A 22,018-nucleotide genomic window follows, 5' to 3' on the forward strand; every position below is an offset into this window, starting at 1 on the left:
CAGTTTTCCAGTTAGGCTGGCCCCAGGGCAAGGCTTGTGGCTGCTTTGGCTCACTGCGACAGCTTGGGTATACATTTCCCAACTCGTAATGGTTGACATTTCGAGATTGAAAGAGAACGTTAGGTTACTTACTATAACCCTGGTTCCCTCAAAAATAAATGTCAGCCATTAAATTTGCGAGGTCGCTAGCTCGCCTTCATTGCCATAAGGAATCAAATGGCGAAGGTTGCTGTGTGACGTAGCGTCTTATTCCAGAATGCAACAGACATGTGGTCACACCAGGCCTATCAGGAAGCGCTTAAAATATGTGCTCAGGTCATGTGACACGAGGGTCATTTCCCAACTCGTAATGGTCGACATTTCTTTTTCAGGGAACCAGGGTTACTGTAAGTAACCTAACGTTATATGTTGAGGCACCATGAAAAATGCTCAAATCAAATAGCAGCACAGATGGGATCCCAATACACACTGTACCTATGCAAACAAAATATAGTAAGTAACTGCACCATGAATGGGGGTACATAAAATACAAAACAAACTGCAGTCTCAGTGGTTCTTTTGGTTGTAATAGGATAAACACCATTTATTATTTATTGCCTAATGTCAGGAACTCTGCTTATAAAGCAATATGAACAGACTAAGATTTAGGTAGTTTTTTTGTGTGAATAGTTAGTTATATATATAGTAACCTAATTAAACTATTAAAAAGGGCAGCTAAAACATATTGCGCGCCCTTTATTGACTATTATCCTTCATATCATTGAAATGATATACAAATTGTTAAAATATTTCTTATTGTAGTAACAAATGACACCAGGTCATACCTTTTTATGCTAGTTATATATTAACACATAATGAGCAACATTTGTTTTAGTAATTTAGATGTTAATAAACTAACCAGCTTTTATATTTTGCAGAATTTTTTCAGGGGTGACAGTCGGAAAACAAATATGGGTGCTACGTAAATCTAGGGTTTCTAACACCCGAGACAATATTTTATGACTGAAAGCGACCACAAGAGGGAGACATTGCTTTTTAACTGTGAATGTACCTCGTTTTGGAAATTAACAAGACTGTTACAGTGAAACCAATTAGGACCAGAATATTTTTATTAGAATTTTTTTGTAACATGTAACATATAACATTAAAAGTGTGAATTACAGACTGGAGGAACCGCTTAAAAATGTCCAAATATGTCATTATCACCAAAAGAAACCCCAGAAATAATAACATGACAATACCTTCTATACCTTCAATACCTACAAATCTGGTACTTGAGGTTATATGAGTTAAACTATCTGTCGCTAAAAGCATGGTTTATAAATGTAGCAATCTAGTTGTTTACACTTTGAAAATACCCATTCATATTGCAAAATTATTCTGACTATTGAGAATTGTTTTATAACTGTTAAATAAAAAATTGCAGTGTGTCAGCAAGTGGTGCTGTCAGACATCTTCTTGCTGGCTGTAGAGAATAGTTCAGAGGCAGAACTGCAGGACTAAAACACAGATGAGGGTGGAGGATCATGGGTATTGTATTTTCTGAGGTTAATCTGTTATGGAACAGATTTGAATAAAATTGGAAAACCTTGTGGTTTCAGAGCCTTAGTATGTTATTGCTGCACTGTAATCTTCCTAGACAAGCCAGTGATAATTACTGAAGGTAAATAAAAAGGACTGTTTTATTCATCATTATTTTGCACCGAGGGCACTAAGGGGCAGGTGCGTTGTCCAAAGGCTAATATCGCTGGAAGTGTTCATAACTAATACTTTCATACTGCTTCGAATTGACTTTTAACATAAACTGGCCGGTCAAATAAATATTAATAAAAAAAGACAAATTGCTACTCTACTGTTATGTGCATATAACATTGGACAAATTACAATCAAATGTATTGGTAGATTAGGAGAAAAGTTAAAAAAAAAAAAGTGTTAATGTATTTCTTCAATTAAAATCAAAATAACAAAGTGACATCTGACTAAATAATTCCATGCACTTATAATAAATGGATTAGCTATAAGAAGTTATCTGTATAATAAGGTAATAAAAATAAGCAGCCCTACAGTTTATTGAAATGATAATTAGGGTAATGATAAGGGGATAAGCCACAGCCAGATTCCATTTTTGTTGCAGTACTTTACACCACCAGGATACTCTCTTATGTTTAAAGCTCATCCCTGGAAAACCATTCCTAGGTTATTAATGCGATTCAGAGGAATTCCCCATAGTTATGCTCCATCTGTGGTTTACTCTGGCAGGATATAGGCCGGTCAGTTCAAACCCTCCATTAAACAAGACACCGTGGGTTCTGTTCAGTGGATTTTAAACACCGGCAGATCTAAATACATCCTCTGTTTAAATAACTAGTAAAGGACACAATGTTATAAAAATCAAACACCCAACAGTTCAGATTAGTCTCTTTATTTATGAGTACAAAAATAATAATAATAATAAAAAAGAAACCAGCTCAGGAAGGTTAATATTTTAAGATAGTCCTGTACTGTACCGTTTAAAAGATAATAAACAAAAGGAGTACCCAAGACCTTGAAATTATTTACACAAATCATATAAAGTCGATTGTTGGATTTGATGATCACTTTTTGACCAACTAAAAGACTTCAAGCACTGACAGGTTCTCCGTCCGCTCAGTGTCTGGACTCTGAGGAACCCAGGCCAGGTCTGTGACTTTCATCTCTAAATGGTCAATACTAATCTGGGACAGTTTGGTTATTTCATTGTCCACTGTTATCTCTTCTTTCACTTGACTTTTTTTATACATGGCATGCTTTTGTTCACATATAGATTTTTGCAGCATTGTCAACTGGGCGACATTGGTATCTCAAAAATGTGGGATGGTCCACTTTGGTTCTGAAAGGCCCAGTTGTTTAAATGTAAAATTGTACAGTTTGTCATCATGGTGACTTTTTTTTTTTATGGGACAAAACATGTTCTGTTATTGCATGCAGGATTCGGCATTTCTAATTGGGTGGGAAAACAGGAGTTATATAAAATTAAATAAAAACTTCACCGTGAGGCAAATCTTCACTATGAAAAAATTACATTTTAATGTTGTAGAGCAATAAACGACTGATAAAAGATATGTTCTTGTTTGTCACTGCTCCATTCACTTATCAAAATCAGAAGGTAGTTCACAGACATTTTAAGAGTGAATAAAATGGGTTAGAAATGACAAGTTCAACAGCACAATGACAGTGGCAAAGTGAAATGGCACTGAAGGGAATTAAGTTTGGAGATTTTTAGAACCAAAAAAAGGAGGACAAATCCTTTTAATACTTTTGTTAATCTCTGAAATCAATATTGTTTCATTTCCAAGAGGCACCGTAGTTACTAACTACTAGTTAGCACATTTAAAGGAACAGAAATTGTACCCTAAAGTAAGCCTACCTTTAAAAAAAAAAAAAAGAGAGAGAAAAGAACAAGAAAGCTATTTCACTATGCGTCCGGCAGTTTACCAATACACAACCGCTTTTTCTGTTTCAGATTTGCTGTTTCCCATTGGTCTATCCAAGCTTGTATTAATAATATATTCGTTTAGGGGGCACCATTTATGCAAATATCTTCTGCCCAAATATGGACACTGGAATGAAATATGGCAGGAGAGGCAAACATGGAGGACCAGAGTGCAGGTTTGTGAGAGCCCAGCTAAGTTTTGGGGAAGTGGATGCTGGATAAACCGATCTGATTTTCGCCGATATTTTAAGAGGACCTAAGTGTTGGAATGCATTCATTAAGCGGGTAGTAAATCGGAGAAGAGGCAGGGAGTCCGGCCGCGGCGAGGACTGGCTCACCGCTCACTATGCCGCACAACAGCAAGAGAAGGGAGAGCTCGGAGCTGCCGCTGCCCCCTGGCTGGGAAGAAACTCGGGATTATGATGGCAGAGTGTTTTATATCGATCATAATACCCGACAAACCTCGTGGATCGACCCCAGAGACAGGTAATTGTGGGGACCACTTAACTTGTAACAACAAAAACACGGACAAGAATGAACTGCATAAATTTAGTGGGTTTAGGTTTAGAGGCTTAATTGCACCCAAGGGGACGGAGCGAGGGAGGGGGGCAAGCGGGGATGTACTGCTGTGATGGCATTATATGCTGATAGAATTCAGCCGTACCTGCTGTCAGTGTCAGTTTGAATGTGTGTGAGAGAGTGAGTGAGTTTAAAATGCGCTTATAATTATAACTGACATGCACTTTTTAGGAAACGTAAACAAAAGTGTTCTGTAAACAGTTCACGGTTTGTTTTCTGTTCTTAGCCTATACATTTAAAGGCATGCACCCTTATGTATTGCTACTTATAGTTTGTTATTTTAAACTGTTTATCTAACTCATCCTTAATGTTTTAATAATGTAGGGGAACCTAAAATACCCTTAATCGGTACTCTATCGAACATTAGCATTTAGACCAAGCAAATTGTATGCGGTTGACGTTACAGTTTCAAATTCTAACATTTATTTATTTTCAATCCATAACACGCTTTATACAGTAATTTACTGTAGTTGTTTATGATACAGGGTATTTAATTAATATTCTGAATCGCAAGTAAGCCCATTTGTTTTAAAATATATACATATATTTTAAATAAGTAGTGCAATGTACAGTCGAGTTAGTTTGAGATTGCAACAATGAATCGTGATAATCATTCTATTTTTCATTCGTGGAAAGAAAGGCCTATGAAAAATAACGTTGAGCTTGGTTTAATTCAGCAGTGGTATTTTACAATGTTATACAGCATATTGAAAATTGAAGAATTATTTACAAATACCTATAAAAGCAAAGAAACAGAACCAATCATTACAAAAAAAAAAAAAAAAAAAAAAAACCCACATTGTACCTTATTTAGAAAGATTAACCTATTCACAGATTTTTAAGAGAGACGTTTATTTAAAGAAACCAACAGCAATCTAGAAACGTTCCAGGAATATCAAACTCGATTTAATTGACAGCAATCGATTTAATAATCCAGCTTTGTGAATAGGAACAAACACTGGTTACAGAAGTGCAGTAGTATTTTCAAACTCTATTCTTCTCACTCCTCTGACTGCCCATTGAAAATGCTTAGATTGCTGTGTGATGCTAAACAGTCAAGCCTGTTTAATGTCACTCCGGTTAATCTCACCCTCGTGATATTGAAATGTCTCGTCCAGCATGCAATGGGAGTTAGTGGGGAGCAGCTCCTAACACTATCAACGATTTACATCACAATATCGATCACATTTGTCAATCATAACCCAAAAAGTGCTGTCACAAAGCTTCAGCTTACAATACTGAAACCAATGACAAATAAGAGGCAAAACAAAAGATTACTACCCCCCAGTGTTATTCTCATATCACACTGAATGGATTGGGTTTTCCACTGTGCTGTAATGATCAATTTAAATGTAAATATAAAAAACACACACACTTAAATCCAGTTTTTTACTACACCGATTTCATATTTTTTTCTCATAAATTAATTGTCATGTCGTTCGTAATTGGATATTTAACTTTAACAAAGGGCCATTTTCAACTCCAATTTAGTTTATAAAAGCTGTAGTATGTTGGAACAACAACCCATGTTAAACTTTCAAATTTAAACTGTTAAGTCTAAATTTTGTTCAGTTATTTGTGTGGCTACACCGTGCCAGTGGGATTTGTATTTTTCTCTAGACAGCTGGAAGTGAAAGCTGGTGCAGATAACAGAAATACTGGAACTTCAGCTCCCACAATCCCTTGCGCAGAAGTATGCAAGGAATGTTAGACAGGCCAGTGGAAAGGTTGAAAGGAAATGAAAGGCGGCATTATATGGTCCTTTTATTGTGGCATACGTATCTGCACTGCACAGTGCCTGATTTGTTTTAAACTTATTAGATCTATGGCACATTATAAGGGTTAAGTAAAGTGAAATTAAAGTTATGTGAATTAAAAAGCTCAGCAATTTAGGGATTCCATACAGATTTTGCAGGTAAGAAATAAAACAAAACCGCATAACTGGACCCGTTTCTTTAGACAGCATCTGGTGCAACAAAGAAACATGCTGTGGGTGGTTGTTTTCAGCGGGGGTTTCCTAGCACTACTGTATGTTTGAAGATGCTCCTGGGGAACTGAGTTCAGACAATTATATGGATTGAATGTGCATCCTAGTTTAAAAATACCAAGAGCAACAAGAGACCTCAGCTAGTTTGTATTGTACCAATTCAGAGCACTGTAAGTGAAATCTTTCTCGTTTTGTCTGAATCGACAGGTACAGGTGTGTCAAAACCCTGTTGTCATGGGAGACGATAGTTGTTGTAGGATTGTGTCAGAAGGTGGACTGGCTTGTTTAATGAGGGGAACAGAAGAAGGAAGTTTACAGATTTGTTAGGTAGTTTGGGTGTGTGGTGGTGACTGTAAAACAGGAAATGCCAGAGATGAGACTGATTGTTTGGCTGCTTTTCTTTTCAGTAGCGCAGGCCTCCAAATAATATTCATGTACCAAAAAAAAAAAAAGCTAGGAAACTCGGTTTCTCAGAACTGTTATGTGCAGTTTTCGTATATGCTATATTTAGAGGATCTTTTTACTTCCCACAGTCTTTTGATAAGGACCAAGGTCTGCTTTTGTGCAATGCATCAACAGTTCTGTGTCCTTTTTTAATGAATATGTAAGAATAATCGATTTAGAACGATACACAGGAGCCTCTGTAGGCCCATAGAAGGGGCGTGGGCATCAGCTGCGAGATGAGAGGAGATACAGGAGATTGCAGTTGTAACCTTGCACAGGCACCCATAGGGTTATTTACAATATTTGCAATCAGTTTTCATGACTCAGCTTGCAACAATGGTATCCCTAGTGCGGGGAAGCTCCAGCGTAAACCACGTGGCTATACCAACAATGGCATAGCACGTCTACCACGTGTAAACAGAAATAATACCGAAAATGCAAAACAAAACAGTGGGAAAACACAGATAAAGAAAACAGAAGTTCACAAACCAATCGGCTGAGCGCTCCACAACAGGAACCTTCTCCCTAACGCACCCTCCATATACTACTGTGGGGTTAAAATCCCCTAAACTAATCACTATCCATTATTCAAAGAGCGACCCCGGTATACACATGGTGGCTGCGTCTTTTGTGTACTCACAGTGAGTCTCTGTCCCAGGACCTTCATGCTGTGCCTGAAGTGCCTTGAGGGTGTGTCAGTGTCATCCTTTATAGTGAGATGCTTTGCCGGGACACACCTTCTTGCTGATTAGGAATTCGCGGACATCCACCAAAATCAAACACAGCACGCAGTGCATCTCAAGTGGGGAATGGCTTTCTTTTAGGTGGGGGACATATGTTTAGGGCTGTATTTTTTTCACAGTAAAAAATTGAGTAGGAGGTTGTGTGGTCCAGTGGTTAAAGAAACGGGCTTGTAACCAGGAGGTGCCCGGATCAAATTCCAGCTCAGCCACTGCCTCATTGTGTGACCCCAAGCAAGTCACTTAACCTCCTTGTGCTCAGTCTTTTGGGTGAGATGTTGTTGTAAGTGACTCTGCAGCTGATGCATATTTCGCATACCCTAGTCGCATATCTTGCAAAGTGCTTTGTGATGGTGGTCCACTATGAAAGGCGCTATATAAAAATAAAGATTTGAAGATATTCCACAATTAAACATGATATTTAGTAAAGCAGAAACAAATTGTGTGGGTGTTATAATATACACACACATTGGCTATATTTGCATCCTGAGCCAATCGAAAAAAGTCATAATAGTGATGTCAAAATAGCATATTCATCTAGAAGATTATACTTGACCTTTGACCCATAAATCACACCTGTGCACCCCAAGACCACTTTCAAACATTTCAAATAAAAGAAAAGACATGGATAAATAGAGTAGATACCATGATGCCTGAAGGTATAAATAGAAAGAAACAGTAGATCATTACATCATTAGCTACATAGGGAATGACATCACAAAGACAACAGATTTAAAGATAAATAAATGTGTGATTACCATGGCATCAAAAAGCCTGTAAGTACCTCCAATGTTTGTCTTCAAACACACTGCCTTGACAAAGGTATATTAAACATTCTGAAACGTTGTAAAGTTGGCTTTTTGATTTATAAATATTGCAGTCAATGTACTAACCCTAAAGAGGCATCACACAGTAAAATGTATTCATTTTTATTTGTTAGTTGGCGTGGACTATTTTGCTCTTGTATGTATATAATGTTACATGCAGCCATACTTGTGAATAACTGTCAGATGCTATTACATTTGGGCTATTTGTTTGGATTAAGTTGTACATCAAAGAGTTTAATTTGCATTCTCCAGCAAAAAGTGTGTGTGTGAAGTTGCCACTGTGCCAGGTGACAGCTTGTAGTGAAATGTGTAACATTAGCGTGAAGGTAAATATGCAAACACTTAGTAAACTGGTGTAACCTGTGTGTGAAGTATGTTAATGATAGATGAGCTGTTGGCTGTTGGCGGTTTGCTGTTTAATCCCCCCCCCCCCCCCCCCCCCCTGACTTGCAAATAGTGAAAAGAGAAGGTGCAGTAGAGCTGACTTGCTTCATTCAAGCAACATGGGGAAGAGAGAAAGACAGTTGCCTTGAAAATAATATAAAATTACATACAGCAATAAAAACTAACAAACATGGGCAAATATGTTTTTTTTTTTTTTCTAGGCATTCTAAAATTCAGAAATTTTGACAAAATTTGTGAGAAGCAAAATGTGTGAGGCAGATGAAGTCAGGAAGACATGAAACACTCTCAGACTGGTACAGGTTTAGTTTTTTTAAAGAAGACATCTCTGGAGAACTAGGTGCTTGTGTCCTTTTAATTGTGATTTTTCTCATTTTAAACATATTTAAAAAAGCACTTCTGTCAAATACACACAAACATAGTAGGAAAATGGCAGTCATGTATATCGAGAAAGTAGCAAAAAGCTATTGGCTCTCTGTAAGGTTGTATGTAACAAATGAAGGTTTTGGAAGACTAAAGCTAATAACAAAACGTGTTTTAGGTCAACACTTTTGCTTTAGATTGGGAGCTCATGTTTTCAGATAATTGTTTTTGGGAAAACTGAAAACAGCACTTTTCTGTGTTTCCATGACTTCGAATAGCAAATCCAGTACATTCAAATGTATAAATAAATGTAGTTTGACTGAACTTTGGTTTGATCTGCAATAAAAACAGTCATGAATGCAAATTCAAGAGAGTAGAGTCCTATATGTTACATCTTGTTCTCCCTAGTCATGGATATGTTTTAGTATTCTTTACTTGAACTAAGCTAACTTTGTCTGCCACTACTAGTGCTTGAAAGGGGTTGGTGTTCACCATTACATGCTACCTCCAGTTCAGTTTTTTTATGATTTGCATATGAACACTTTTTTGCTCAGAAATAAAGCCTTTTGAGGCAGGTATAATAATACAGTGCAACATGAGCTACAACGATGCTTTTCTATTTTTTTCAATATTCCATTTATGTCCCATAGTAGCAATGTAAAATTATACTACGGCACCCAGAGTGCATTGCAAACACATGCACTGTGTGAATGACCGCCACTTCTTGCAAAAGCATTGAAAGTTTTTGATACTGACTCAAAAATGCCCCAATGCGTGCATTTCTCTAACACCAACTAGTGTTATATTCATGTAAACACTGAGGGGTAGATGTACTAAAGTGTTGCAGCTGTTGCAGTAGTCGCAAACCAGTTGCAAACGAGTTGGAAGTCTAGTATGAAACAACAGATGTACTTAAAAACATGGCCTCCGTTTGCGCTCATAGCATTGCTCTCCACTCAGTGGTTATAATGTACTAATGAAAGCTTCAGCATTAAGTCGTAATGTGTCCTTACATGTCATGGAACCTGTTTTGGTTGTAGAAGATTGTGTTTTACGTCCCCCCCCCCCAGCAAAGGATGGATTAATTAATTAATTTCTACTTTTTAGCAGAATCAACTGAAAAAATGTCTATAACATAGTGTACACAAGAAGTTTGAAAGCACTGACCTCAATGTTCTTTGCCACTTCTCATTGGAAGAAAAGCTGTATACTGGTACATATTCAGTTGAATCTTTAAAAATATAAAAAGGCTGTGTATTTCATGGATGTGGACAAGCATGGTTCTACAGACAAAGGCTTTATATATTTGTACCCGGAGAAAGTGGCTGTTCGTGTTTCTTTTAATATACTTAACGAGCCACTGATGTTTCTAGGGATGTGCAACAAAACCTCTTTTAAACTGCTTGCATTACATATTAGTGTAATGCATAAACTTTTTACCACCAGTGTTTTTCTGATGATGTGTTGTAAATTTCAAAGTTCCAGCTCAGTCCTAAGACAGTAGTTTAGTGTGTGTGTGTGCGCGCGCGCACGTTATAGTTACGGTAGTACAAATAAATCACAACTCCAGAGAGTTAAACATGTTACAGTAGCTTAAAACCTAAGTGTTAGACAACATAATGCCAATAGTCAAAGTACATAATAATATATACAATACAAGTAGACTCCTTAACTCTAAATGGTGGGGGGTTTATAACTACAGGAGCTGTACTGGGTGCTGAGCTGGCATCGCTGGCAGGAAAAGTCCAAAATCTTTCTTGATGAGCTGCTGCTTTTTGCCAGGCTGGAGTGATAAACCATAGTACAGCCCTGGAGTCCGGCTGCCACTCCACATGTGTCTTGTTTCACATCTCTTGCTACTGCATAACAGAGACACCCCATACAAATATAAATATTCACATATTTTTGTAGTCAGTATGTATTTACAATGGCATTCTTTTTTTAAATGCTCAGCTGCTTTGCAATTAAGATTGGTGCAACCCTTAAGACATCAACAAGAATTGTAATCCACTAAAAGTAGTTTAAAAGTGGTAGATTGTTTTTAGAATGGAATTTAGAGAGACAGTTGTGGCATTGCGTTCTTGGTTCAGCATTTTTAGAACTGATAAAATGGCACGATCACCATGCTATTAGATAGTTATTTGTGGCACATATGTAGCTTTTTACTTTAAATGTTAAGCCCCAACTGTCAAAGGGGTCTATTTTAATGATCTAAACAGTGTCAGAATAAACAAGCAAATGGCATATCTGTCAATGACAGACATCCCTGTCACGGCTGAACACATAAAATTAGTGCTGCAGTATCAGTAACGTGAAAAATAGATCACTATCCACTGTATGCACATAGAAAAGTTTGATAAAGACAGATGGACCTTTGCTAAAAATATATAAAAATGTATGTGTTACATACCAAAAGTCAGACAGATAGCTTCCACGTACTCCAGATTCTGATACACTCAGGCAGGAATAGAGGCAGCGATCTCACTGGCTCAAGTGTTCCAACCTGTGCAAATATTCACTATTCCAGCACAGCCTGAAACTTTTAGAACCACTCTGCTAGTGTTTAACAGCACTTGGCTTTGCCATGTGATGAACACCCCATGGCATTAAGCTATTGAGTCATGTTTGAATGTCCTGTTCCGTATTATTGCGTTCCCAAAGAATTTCCAGAGCAAGTTTCATCACAACTGGATCAGCAGGCCTCTGGATCCAGTACAGTACATGTAAAAATGACAGACTGACAGATACTGGCCTACATAAAGCACCACGTTTTCATACACTAAATACATGGGGTAGAGAATGACCATAGCAAATGTGCAGGACCAGTTATAAGGTGGTGTGGTTATTGACCTCATCTGTGTATATCTAAAACTCAAAATGAAGGCCATGGAATTTGCATCTGGGAAAGTCTGTTACCCCAGTAATAGGTCCTATCAAAGGTGACTGTGTTTCCAATGGCAACATAGCTCAAAACAAAAAAAAACAAAAAAAAAAGGGAAAACTCAAAACCCAATTAAATTACATAGAGGTGGCATAACTTGGAAGGCACTGTGAATTTCTAAGTTCAGATTTATACTACTTTGTGCACATCCAGTATAAAACTGAAGGTCTTGTTTGGTAATGTGAAAACAAAGAACCATAGAGCATATTGAGTCTTGGGTACCGTAATGAAGTTTAGCTGGGAATATTATTTTTAGAGGCACATTCCTAATAAGGAATGTAGAAACGGCTGGCTGTAGCTCACTTAATTGGCACCAGGAATGCCATGTAGTCTTTGTATTAAATTGAGCATGACAGTGATGGTGCTGCTGTGCTGTTTAATAGTGCCCCAGTGGGTTGGATTCACATTTTTTAAAAAGTTACATTTCTGAAGTGAAGTGGTTTTAGAAATTACCACTTGGGGTGTGCAACTGTTATTCTGTCCCCTCTGAAACATATTTTTTGTAGAGAGATTTTCTGTTTATTAAAATGTAGATGGTATACATTATGTCTGTGTTATATTGTATAGGTTTAATACAATTCTGCAGTAGTCAAAACATAAGGTATGTGACCTACAGTATAGGTACCAGGCTGCAAACGTTGTATTTGAAAAGAAAACAAGCAGAAACACATGGTTTTCATAACAAGAAAAGCTGGCCCAGCAGTGATACTGTTCAAGAGTAAATCACTTCGAGTCCTTTTAGTTGCCTTTTTTTTTTTTAATTTAGTTGTTGCCAATTATTTTATTTTTTTTTCCCAATTTGAAATGGCCAATTTATTATTTAGGCTTGGCTCACCGCTACCCCCCCATGCTGACTCGGGAGTGGTGAAGATGAACACATGCTGTCCTCTGAAAGTACCGAGCTGACTGCTTCTTTACACACTGCGGATTCACCATGCAGCCGCCCAGGAGCTACAGTGTGAGAGGACAACGCAGCTCCCGGACAGCTAACAGGCAAGCCCGCAGGCGCCCGGCCAGACTACAGAGGTTGCTGATGTGCGGTGAACTGAGGACACCCTGGCCGACCTTGACTCTCCCTCCCTGTGACGCTCAGCCAATTGAGTGCCACCTCCTGGGAACTCCCGTCCACGGTCGGCTGTGGAATACCCCAGACTCGAACTGGCGACGTCCAAGCTATAGGGCGCATCCTGCACTCATTCAGAGCACTTTTACTGGATGTGCCACTTGGGAGCCCCCTTTTTCACCCTTGCTAAGTTGCAATGTTGCTATCCTTCAAAGTAGGTCTGGGTTTTGTTAATCCAACAAAGCTATTCTTATTTTTCTGATTTGTGTAAATGAGGTTCCAGCACTTAGGGTTTTCTAGACAAGCTCAAAGCCAGGAGAGAATGAAAAAATCGTAAAATATGACAGGGAGTGTAAAAACAAAGTGAATAAATAAATACAATGACATTTCAAGTTTTTTAATTTATTCCAAAGGGTATTTGATATGGCTGCTTTGTTTTTAATATAATTGTAAGTCTCTAGGTTATAAATAGGGACTGTATATGGGTTGAAAAACTAAGGGCTGGTTCAAACCAAATACCTAACATGCCAGGAAGGGCTGATGTCTCCACTGATTTATTATTTTAATAAATAACAGGAGTGTTTACAGTGTCAAAGCTAACAGTGCGAAGTCTGTTTGCTTTAAGATTGTTATCATCAGCTTTGGCTTTGGAACTCATCAGTTTGTGTCAGTCGGTATGTCCAGGTACTGTAACTACACATGCATCATTTCTGTGAGTTTGCACAATGCAGTTTGAACCAGATTCAGTTTGCACAGTCATTTTGTAGTTCCCATTCAATTCGAAGATAACCGCCAATGATACTTTTGGGATATGCCTGCTTGGCGCCTTCGGTGGCTTCAGTGCCCCGACGCTCCACAACCTCAGTGCCTCAATGCTTCGGCATCCTCGGTACCTCATGAGCTACACGCCTCTGCCCTGTGCAGCGCTTATTCATTGCCGCTCTAGCCCAAGACCTCGGACTGTACGCTCCGGTGCTTCGACGCCCTTGAGGGTTTCAGCTCTGCGCATTGCGCCCTCGGTGCCCCTGCGCTCCATAGCCTCGGTGCCTCGGTGGTTCGACACCCTCGGCACCTTGAGGACTGTATGCTTCAGCACTTCGACGCTTCGAGTTCTTTCTAGCCTTGCGCTCCAGTACCCTCGAGACCCTCGGGCTCCTGGTGCTCCATAGCCTCGGTACCATTGTGCTTTTTTTTAAATTTAGTCGTTGCCAATTAATTTTTTGTTCTTTTCTCCCAATTTGAAATACCCAATTATTATTTAGGCTTAGCTCACCGCTCCCACCCCTGCAATGACTCGGGAGCGGCGAAGAAAAACACACGCTGTCTTCCGAAGTGTGTGTGTTCAGCCGACACCTGCTTTACACACTGGTGATTCACCATGCAGCCAACCAGGAGCTACAGCGTCGGAGGACAACGCAGCTCTGGGCAGCTTGCAGGCAAGCCCGCAGGCGCCAGGCCAGACTAAAGGGGTCGCTGGTGCGCGGTGAGCTGAGGACACCCTGTCCGACCTAAGCCCTCCCTCAGAGCTCCAGAGCCTCAGAGCAGAGATTGAGCAGCAGGATGTGGTGATGAGAATGGAAGAACAGGATGCGCTGTCCCTAGCAGCTTCCTGGGATGAGGAATCTCAGGTTATGGTCCCCAGCTCCGAGCTCGCCTCGGAGACTGAGATTCCAGTGCCCTTCAACTCGGTTTGGGCACAGAGGGAGAGAGCTGCCAACTTCCTCCAGGTACCCTGGAAGGCAAGTTCCAAGCAGCGCAGGTCTGTCTTCAGACCAGCGCAGACTTCGACCCAACAGCATTTTCCGGCATTCCCAGATTTCCTGGAGGAGGTAAAATCCTCTTGGCATCACCCAGACTCAGGGCCCAGCGTGTCCAAGAGCCCAGTCACACTTGGGAGCAGAGACGGTAGGGCTCCACCATAGCGGCCTTAGTACGAGCGCCCCAGTGGGAGGCCTGTCCAAGGATCCTGTATGCTCTAACAGCCAAAGCAGGATCACGAAAGTGAAGCGCAGTTAACCGTCTGGCGAACACAGGAGGAGTCTACCATGGAATGCTGCGCTCTGTAACCCTCCCTGAGTCGCTAGCTTCAGAGCTACGTGCGGTCTCGGGCACTTTGTTGCAAATCTCAGGCTTCCAAGGGCAAGCCCTGGGCAGAAGCCTGGCGGGCTTGGTGGTGACGCGGAGACAGCTCTGGCTGCAGACAAATCCGTATTACTAGCTGTGTCTGTCTCCCCTGGCCACACATTTGGACTAGCGATCTTGCAACACTCTCACAGGGAGTGAGAGGCATCCTGGCAGGTGGCTGCAATGCTCCCCTCCCATGCCTCGGCATAGGGAAGGTGGAGACGATGGTGACCGGCAGTTACCATGGTTACCATCCCTACAGCACCACAGGGCGACCTGAGGCACTGCCTCCACGGCAAGGAGCCAGCAACAAAGACGGGGGAATGCCGCATGTGGGGTCCCAGCGCACTAGAGCCCAGGGAGACTATTCCAGTGGAACTGCCCCAGACAGCCTCCAAGGCAGCCTCCGCGCCAGCCTCAGCAGCTCCAGCAGGGGCCCTGAAGGCTTGTGGCCACAGACCCAACCGTTCGCACAACACTGTCTGCACTACTGGCGCGATTGCACCTCAGACTCCTGGATACTCGCCACCATACACACCAGCTATGCACTGCAATTCCACTCGGGACCTCCTCCCTTTTGAGGGATCATGGCCACATTCGTGAACAACCCTCTCCAGGTCTTAGCCATCAAACAGGAGGTGGAAACACTACTTCAAAAACAAGCCATCCGTTTCGTAGAATACACATCTTGAAGAGAGGGGTTCTACTCGGTATTTCTTGGTGCCAAAAAAGGATGGCAGCATTCGCCCTATCCTAGACCTGAGACACCTCAGTGGGTTCTTGAGGGAGAGCAGGTTCCAGATGGTCACACATCGCCTCATCCTCCAGTCTGTCAAGCTGGGTGACTGGTTTACAACAGTGGACCTGAAGGACGCGTATTTTCACGTTCCTATCGGTCTCCACTTTGCCTTTCAGGGGAGCGTCTTCAAGTTCTGCATGCTGCCATTTGGCCTCTTCTTAGGGCCCCCCACACATTTTCAAAGTGCATGGATGCCACCCTACCCTGCAGCTGCAAGAGGTCAGGGTGATGAATTACCTGGATGATTGGCTGATTTGTTCCCAGTCCCAGGACGGAGCAGTGGCCCACACAACGATTGTGACGGAGCATCAGCCAGAGGCTGGATCTCATCCTGAATGATGCAAAAAGCCAGTTAACACCGGTGCAGAGTACAGTCTATTTGGGTATTCACGACTTCCTGGGCCTGTTTCAACCAGTGTTCACAGTGCAATTAGTGCTGTGCCAGAAACTACTGGGTCTGATGGCTGCAGCATCGAGGGTTATTCTACTGGGGTTACTTCGACTGTGGGTTTGGCCCCTGAACTGGACCGTCTGTCTGCCCTAGGGCTGTCAGATGCAGTAGTGAGTACACTGCAGAATGCCAGGGCTTCTTCCACAAGGCGTGGTATGCCTATAAATCAAAATATTTAAAAAAAAAATATTGCCCTATAGGAGTTATATTACAGTTCTTGGAAGATCTACTAGAGGTGGGTAAATCCGCCTCTATGTTGAATGTGTACCTAGCAGCCATATCAGCTTGCCATGTCTCCATTGACTCAGTATCACCGGTGCTGATATACTGGCGACCCATTTTATAAAGGGTGCTCGTGGTTACGTCCTCCTATAAAGGACATCCTCCACGAATGGAGTCTAGACGTGGTACTGGAGGCTCTCGCTAAGAAACTATTTATTACCTTGGTGAGGCGGGACTGAGGCCCTCGCTCTGTGGAGGGGCCTATCGGCAGCTTTGATATAAAATGCTCAGCAAATACCTGACAAGCAGGCATATCCCAAAAGTATAATTGGTGGTCATCTTCTCTTTCAGGGAACCGGAGTTACAACCATAACGGTTTCCCATGCTTTTTCTAAGCTTGTACTATCCATTTGCTGTAATTTACCACGGTTTGCCATGTTGTCTTTACTTTGCTTTGCAGTGCTTACCAGGGTAAGGGTAATCTTAAGTGGTTTAATATTCATTTTTGAATTGTAATAGATGTTTTTGTTTCCAGAAAAATACTGTGCTACTAACAATTTGAAGTAAAAAGCCTGCTTATGTTTTATGTACTGTTTGTATTGTCATTGCAACTTTTTTACCAATTATAGAGACCCACACGACTGTGGGTTTCCTTTCAGTTCAGTCACTTTATTTTGTAACAGTATCTTGCATTTTATATTTATAAATAGACTGATCTGCTGACTGAAGCTGCCAAATTATATACAGGTCACAGAAGGTATGCAGTCCCCACTCCTTGCATGTGACAGGTTGTTTATAATATGTGTTCTATCAGTGTCTTTACAGTATCTGTTAAATAAGGCCCTATTTACAAAACTGTTTAATGAGTGCTTGCAGTTCATTAAATATTTAACTGTTTGAGTAAGGGATAGAAGTGTGTTCCATTTTTATTGCACTGTTTGGATCTGAAAAAATGTTTGCAAAGTCTTTAAAAAGAGCAGTCCTTTAAACAGTCCTGCAACTTTTGTGAACTGTACCCATTATAACATAAAAATGGCATTAAAGACTTATTAAAAATAATTATTTCTAGTTTTCTTCATGTGCTTGAGTTTTAAAGTCATGTGTGAAGGGTCCTGGGTGACTGCATTCAAAGGTCACATTGCACAACATTGCATAAAAGCTGATGGCTCTGAAATGTGCCCTGGAGGAATCTGCTTGTATACTCTGTCTCCACTGAGAACCCAGCATGTGAATGAGGTGCTGTGTATCCTGTTTGGACACCTCTTGCGATGCAACTTGGCAAGCCTGGAGCTAGTATCACAAGATAGAAGCAACAAAACAAACATTCACTGGGGATACTTCTCAATCTAAAACTTCCAGACTGGCTTGTTCAGATCGAATTACATGCCGTTTCATTTTAATGGTGCCAAGACCCACAGGCGTTAAAGTTAACCATTTCCCATCCAAGGCAATGTCACCAAGTGGTAATTTAGGCAACTGAAGCAATGGAAAGGCTGACCTTTGTACTGATCTAGACATTGTCAAACTGCTTGTCAAAGTGACTTTAACTGCCCTTTCTCTAAGGCATTCTTAAACTGATGAGCCTTTGGCCTCAGTCTGTAATTTAGTTTTTTTTAAAGGAAATAAAAACTCCCATTGTTACAAATCTTGTTAGAAAGAGGTTTTATTTTAAGGACAATTTTTATAGAAAATTGATCCCTAGAAACAGATTTGAGAAAGAGGTGATATTGGGTTTGGTTTCTTGCCTCCTACTCAATATGGTACAAACAAAAATGAATTGAACTCCTGTAACATTGCTGTAACAATAAAGAATTAATAGACCACATTTTCCAACAACAGGTTTTTTTTTATTTTTTTATGGCCGTGCAACAAATCTAGAAAAGTACATTAACATAAACTTATGTGTTGTTTTATTAACTTTTAGATGGTAAAAGGCTTCACATAATCTTGACCCAGTATTGAAGTTTCCAGGACATAGAAACTCTCAATTAAACCCTAATCATTACACAAATTAGTATTTGTCCTCACTGAAGTGTATTGATGATACACCAAGGCTTCAGGTCAGTCTCTGAGACGGTCTCAGAATGCTTTCTTCAGCAGCACACTGTATGCTGATGAAGAGAGTCAGTATTCCTCTTTCAAGAATGTGAGCCCTCAGCGAAGCCATCAGTTCTGTACATGCTGATGTCAGAGGGGTTAACAAACATGTGTGAGTCAAGTTCCTAGTATGTGATTTGTGTGTCTCAGGTTGCAATAATGGACTTTGAAATGCTGGCTGTTGTCATTGAAGGTTTTGGATTCTGTACGTGGGTCAGAAGGCTTGTAATGTTTGGACAGTTAACATAATCATTACTTGTGGAGTTGCAGTGTTGTTTTTAATAGTTCTGAATCATTATACATTTACTGGGGCCTGTTTTAAAGATCTAAACAAGTTATCCTGTTGGTGTTTTCTCTGAAGGGTAATTTTCAGACCTAATCTAATTAATATAATGTAAGATCTTCAAAAAGTGAATCTGTTTTAACAAAAAAAAAAAAAGATGGGACAAGTTGACAAATAAGTCATCCCCCAACCCTTGTCTATTTTTAGTTGAAGTTTTATGAAAAGTGTTGTGTGTGTGTGTGTGTTTTATTTGTGTTTGTTTTTTAATCGGAACTCCAAATCAGAATATTAGTTTCCCTTAAACTTCACTTTTCTGTGTTAAACTGTTTAAGACAATAATAGTATTAGAATATGTTTTCTGAAAACTATGTTTACAAGACATTTAAAATCAGGATACATTTTTCAGTGTAGTCTTTCTACCACACTTAATGACAGCGTGCATTGGGCACTGTGGTTATCAATAGACCTCTGTGTGTATTGCCATAGAGAATTTAAATTCACTTAAATTCAAGCACAGTGGAGGGATACTTCCATTTCTGTAGACCATTATTTCAAAGGCACAAGTTTCTTATATGTACAGTTTAATGAGTGTTGAAATTAACCCTGAAATCCTGAAAAAAATCTCTAAGGCAGTTCTCCTTGTTTTTGAATCCCAAGCCTCCCTATTTTATGTGTTCCTTCAAACTCATCTCTTCATCTTGTAACCCACAGTGCATTCCTTGTATAAAAGCACATGCGTGTGCCTGTTCTATGGCACTATTCAATCAAGCTACGAGGCACTGGAGGCCACTCCCCAGACACTTCCCTGCGAAACTATTTCGTAACATTCCTCTTAATTGAAAACGCATGTAAACTTTCTGGAAAATGTGATTGCATGTTGCCATAGAAGAGGAAATTGAGGAAAATAATGCAGTTTAAAAAATGTCTTTAAAAACTGCTGATTTGGCAGGACTGGGCATGCCACAGTAAATAGAATATTGAGCTTGCTGTCTTCAGTGACTTGTGGACAACACTGAGTACATGTACCCAAAATCCCTATCACTGCAACCTTAATTTAATGTGTAGAGTTACCAGTACAATCGAAATGAGCCTTTACTGTACACTCATTAGTGCATTGTGAGATTCCAAAAGACTGTTCAAGCATACTGGGGAAGCATATTAGCACTGCTGTCCCATAGTCCATCGTGCTGCTTCCCCGCCTCACTTCCCCATTGTCAGCCTTGAGGACCCTATTTGGAAATAATGTTTGTTGGAATAGTTAGTAGCATCAAAAAAAAAAAAAAAAAAAAAAAGAAAAAGATCCAACAGAAACAACACTGGAGAATCATACAGATCATAGGAAATAAAAAATTATGAACATTTTAATTATATTAAGCATCCCTTTTAAGTTCTCCATTTATCCAATGCAGTAGTGTGAGATTCGAGCACAGTGTCCTAGTAGCCCTGCTTCGGGGGGGACTGGGGAAGGGGGACGGGACAGGGGACGGGACGGGGGACGGGACGGGACAAAAAAAAAATAAAAAAAAAACTTTAGGAATGTAGTCATTTATAAAGCAGTGTATTGAAATAATGATGATTATGGATACAACTGTTATGTATTTCCCAAACTGAAACTGATATTTGCATAAAATTCCAAACTGAACAACACAGAGAGAAGAACAAACCGAACTGAAACCAAAACAATTTTTTTGTGCAATTAAAAAAAAAAAAAATAGCTGGCAATTTCAGCACTAAGGTTTTTGGCAGATCATCTCACACTTTTTTCTGCATGTCCACAGTTCATATTAACTTACCCTAATAATTTGTAATATGATAACGTAAATTGAAAGTTATGACAAGTCTTGCATAGTTGATTCTGACAGCCCTCAGTAGGGATAACCGCGGCTTCATGCTTCGTCTTTGTGTTTAGATGTCTAGGGCTGTTTTCATATGCAAACACCCAGTCTGCGTACCCTAACTGAAACCTTTTGTTAAAGAAATCATCCGAAGAGTTACAAGCTGAGCTGTTTTTTACGGCAGATGTAATTGGCCATGTAATTACAACAACCGCCTCGACGACGATGGGGATGGGGGGTGCCAGAAAACAATAAATAAAGTTTTAATACTAACTACTTTAATCTCTATCTAATAAGCAAGTGGTTAAAAGAGTGATACACGATGGCATTTTACCGACTAGCCGGTCGCAACCTTTTCTTCTGTGGAAGATATTTAGTTATTTTTATAGCTTTTAGTTATTAACGTTGTGGTATAGCCTTAAGCACAACACTAAATGAGAAAAATGAAATACATGATCTGCTTCTTTTTGGTATCTAATCCTTCCGGTACTGGTGGCACTAACCATTGGTGTAAAACTGAACTACCCACAGGAATATGATTTTTTGCAATTGATATCAAAATTGAAAGAGTCTAAATATCAGCCCGAACACACCAAGTTCTAAGTTTGCTAATGACTGCTTGGCGTGTTCATTAACTACACCCCATAGTTGCTATTTAAATGACAATACGAACCCAACAATTGATCTTAAATGGGTCTGGACACTGACCGTCAGTTGGGCAACTTGGTCCGTTCAACTGAACTCGCTTTCTAATGTGGACTTTCTGCAACCAGTTTCCCCACCAATCCCCCAACACCCCCACAATCCCCCAATCCCCCCGAAACACCCCCCAAACAATTTGAAGGGTTGTGCAGTCTGCGTACCCTAACTGAAACCTTTTGTTAAAAGAATGCATCCTAAGAGGTAAAAAGCTGGAGCTGTTTTTTACTCAGATGTAATTTGCATGTAATTACAACCGACCTCGACGACGATGGGGATGGGGTGCCAGGAAAATAATAAATAAAAGTTTAATATCTAATCTAATTTAATATCTATCTAATAAGCATATTGTTAAAAGAGTGATAATCACGTAATGGCATTTTACAGACCTAGCACTGGTCGACCTTTTCTTCTGTGGAAGATATTTATTTATTTTTAGCTTTTTAGTTATTACTTTGTGGTTATAGACTTAAGCACAACACTAGATGATAAAAATGAAATACAATTATCTGCTTCTTTTTGGTATCTAATCACTTCCTGTATGGTGTCACTAGACCATTGGGGTAAAACTGAACTACAGCACAGGAATTGATTTTGCAAATTGATATTCAAAATTGAAGTCTAAAATATAAGCACAAAAACAAAGTTCAAAGTTTGCTAATGACTGTCTGTGCTTGTTCATTAACTAGC

At 40.0% G+C, this 22,018-nt stretch overlaps 1 protein-coding gene across 2 annotated transcripts in view; it reads left to right on the forward strand.

The window, feature by feature from the left end:
• Nucleotides 1-3,535: 3,535 nt before the first annotated feature.
• Nucleotides 3,536-22,018, forward strand: part of LOC121328163 (protein WWC3-like) — a 49,414-nt gene continuing 30,931 nt past the window's right edge. For both annotated transcript variants that reach the window (XM_041272696.1, XM_041272697.1), the window contains exon 1: nucleotides 3,536-3,958. In XM_041272696.1, the coding sequence (XP_041128630.1) occupies nucleotides 3,819-3,958 (140 nt within the window). In that variant the 5' untranslated portion in view covers nucleotides 3,536-3,818. The remainder of the gene's footprint in view (nucleotides 3,959-22,018) is intronic.

This window comes from Polyodon spathula, chromosome 15 (genome assembly GCF_017654505.1).
Source record: "Polyodon spathula isolate WHYD16114869_AA chromosome 15, ASM1765450v1, whole genome shotgun sequence".
Taxonomy (NCBI): Eukaryota; Metazoa; Chordata; class Actinopteri; order Acipenseriformes; family Polyodontidae; genus Polyodon; species Polyodon spathula.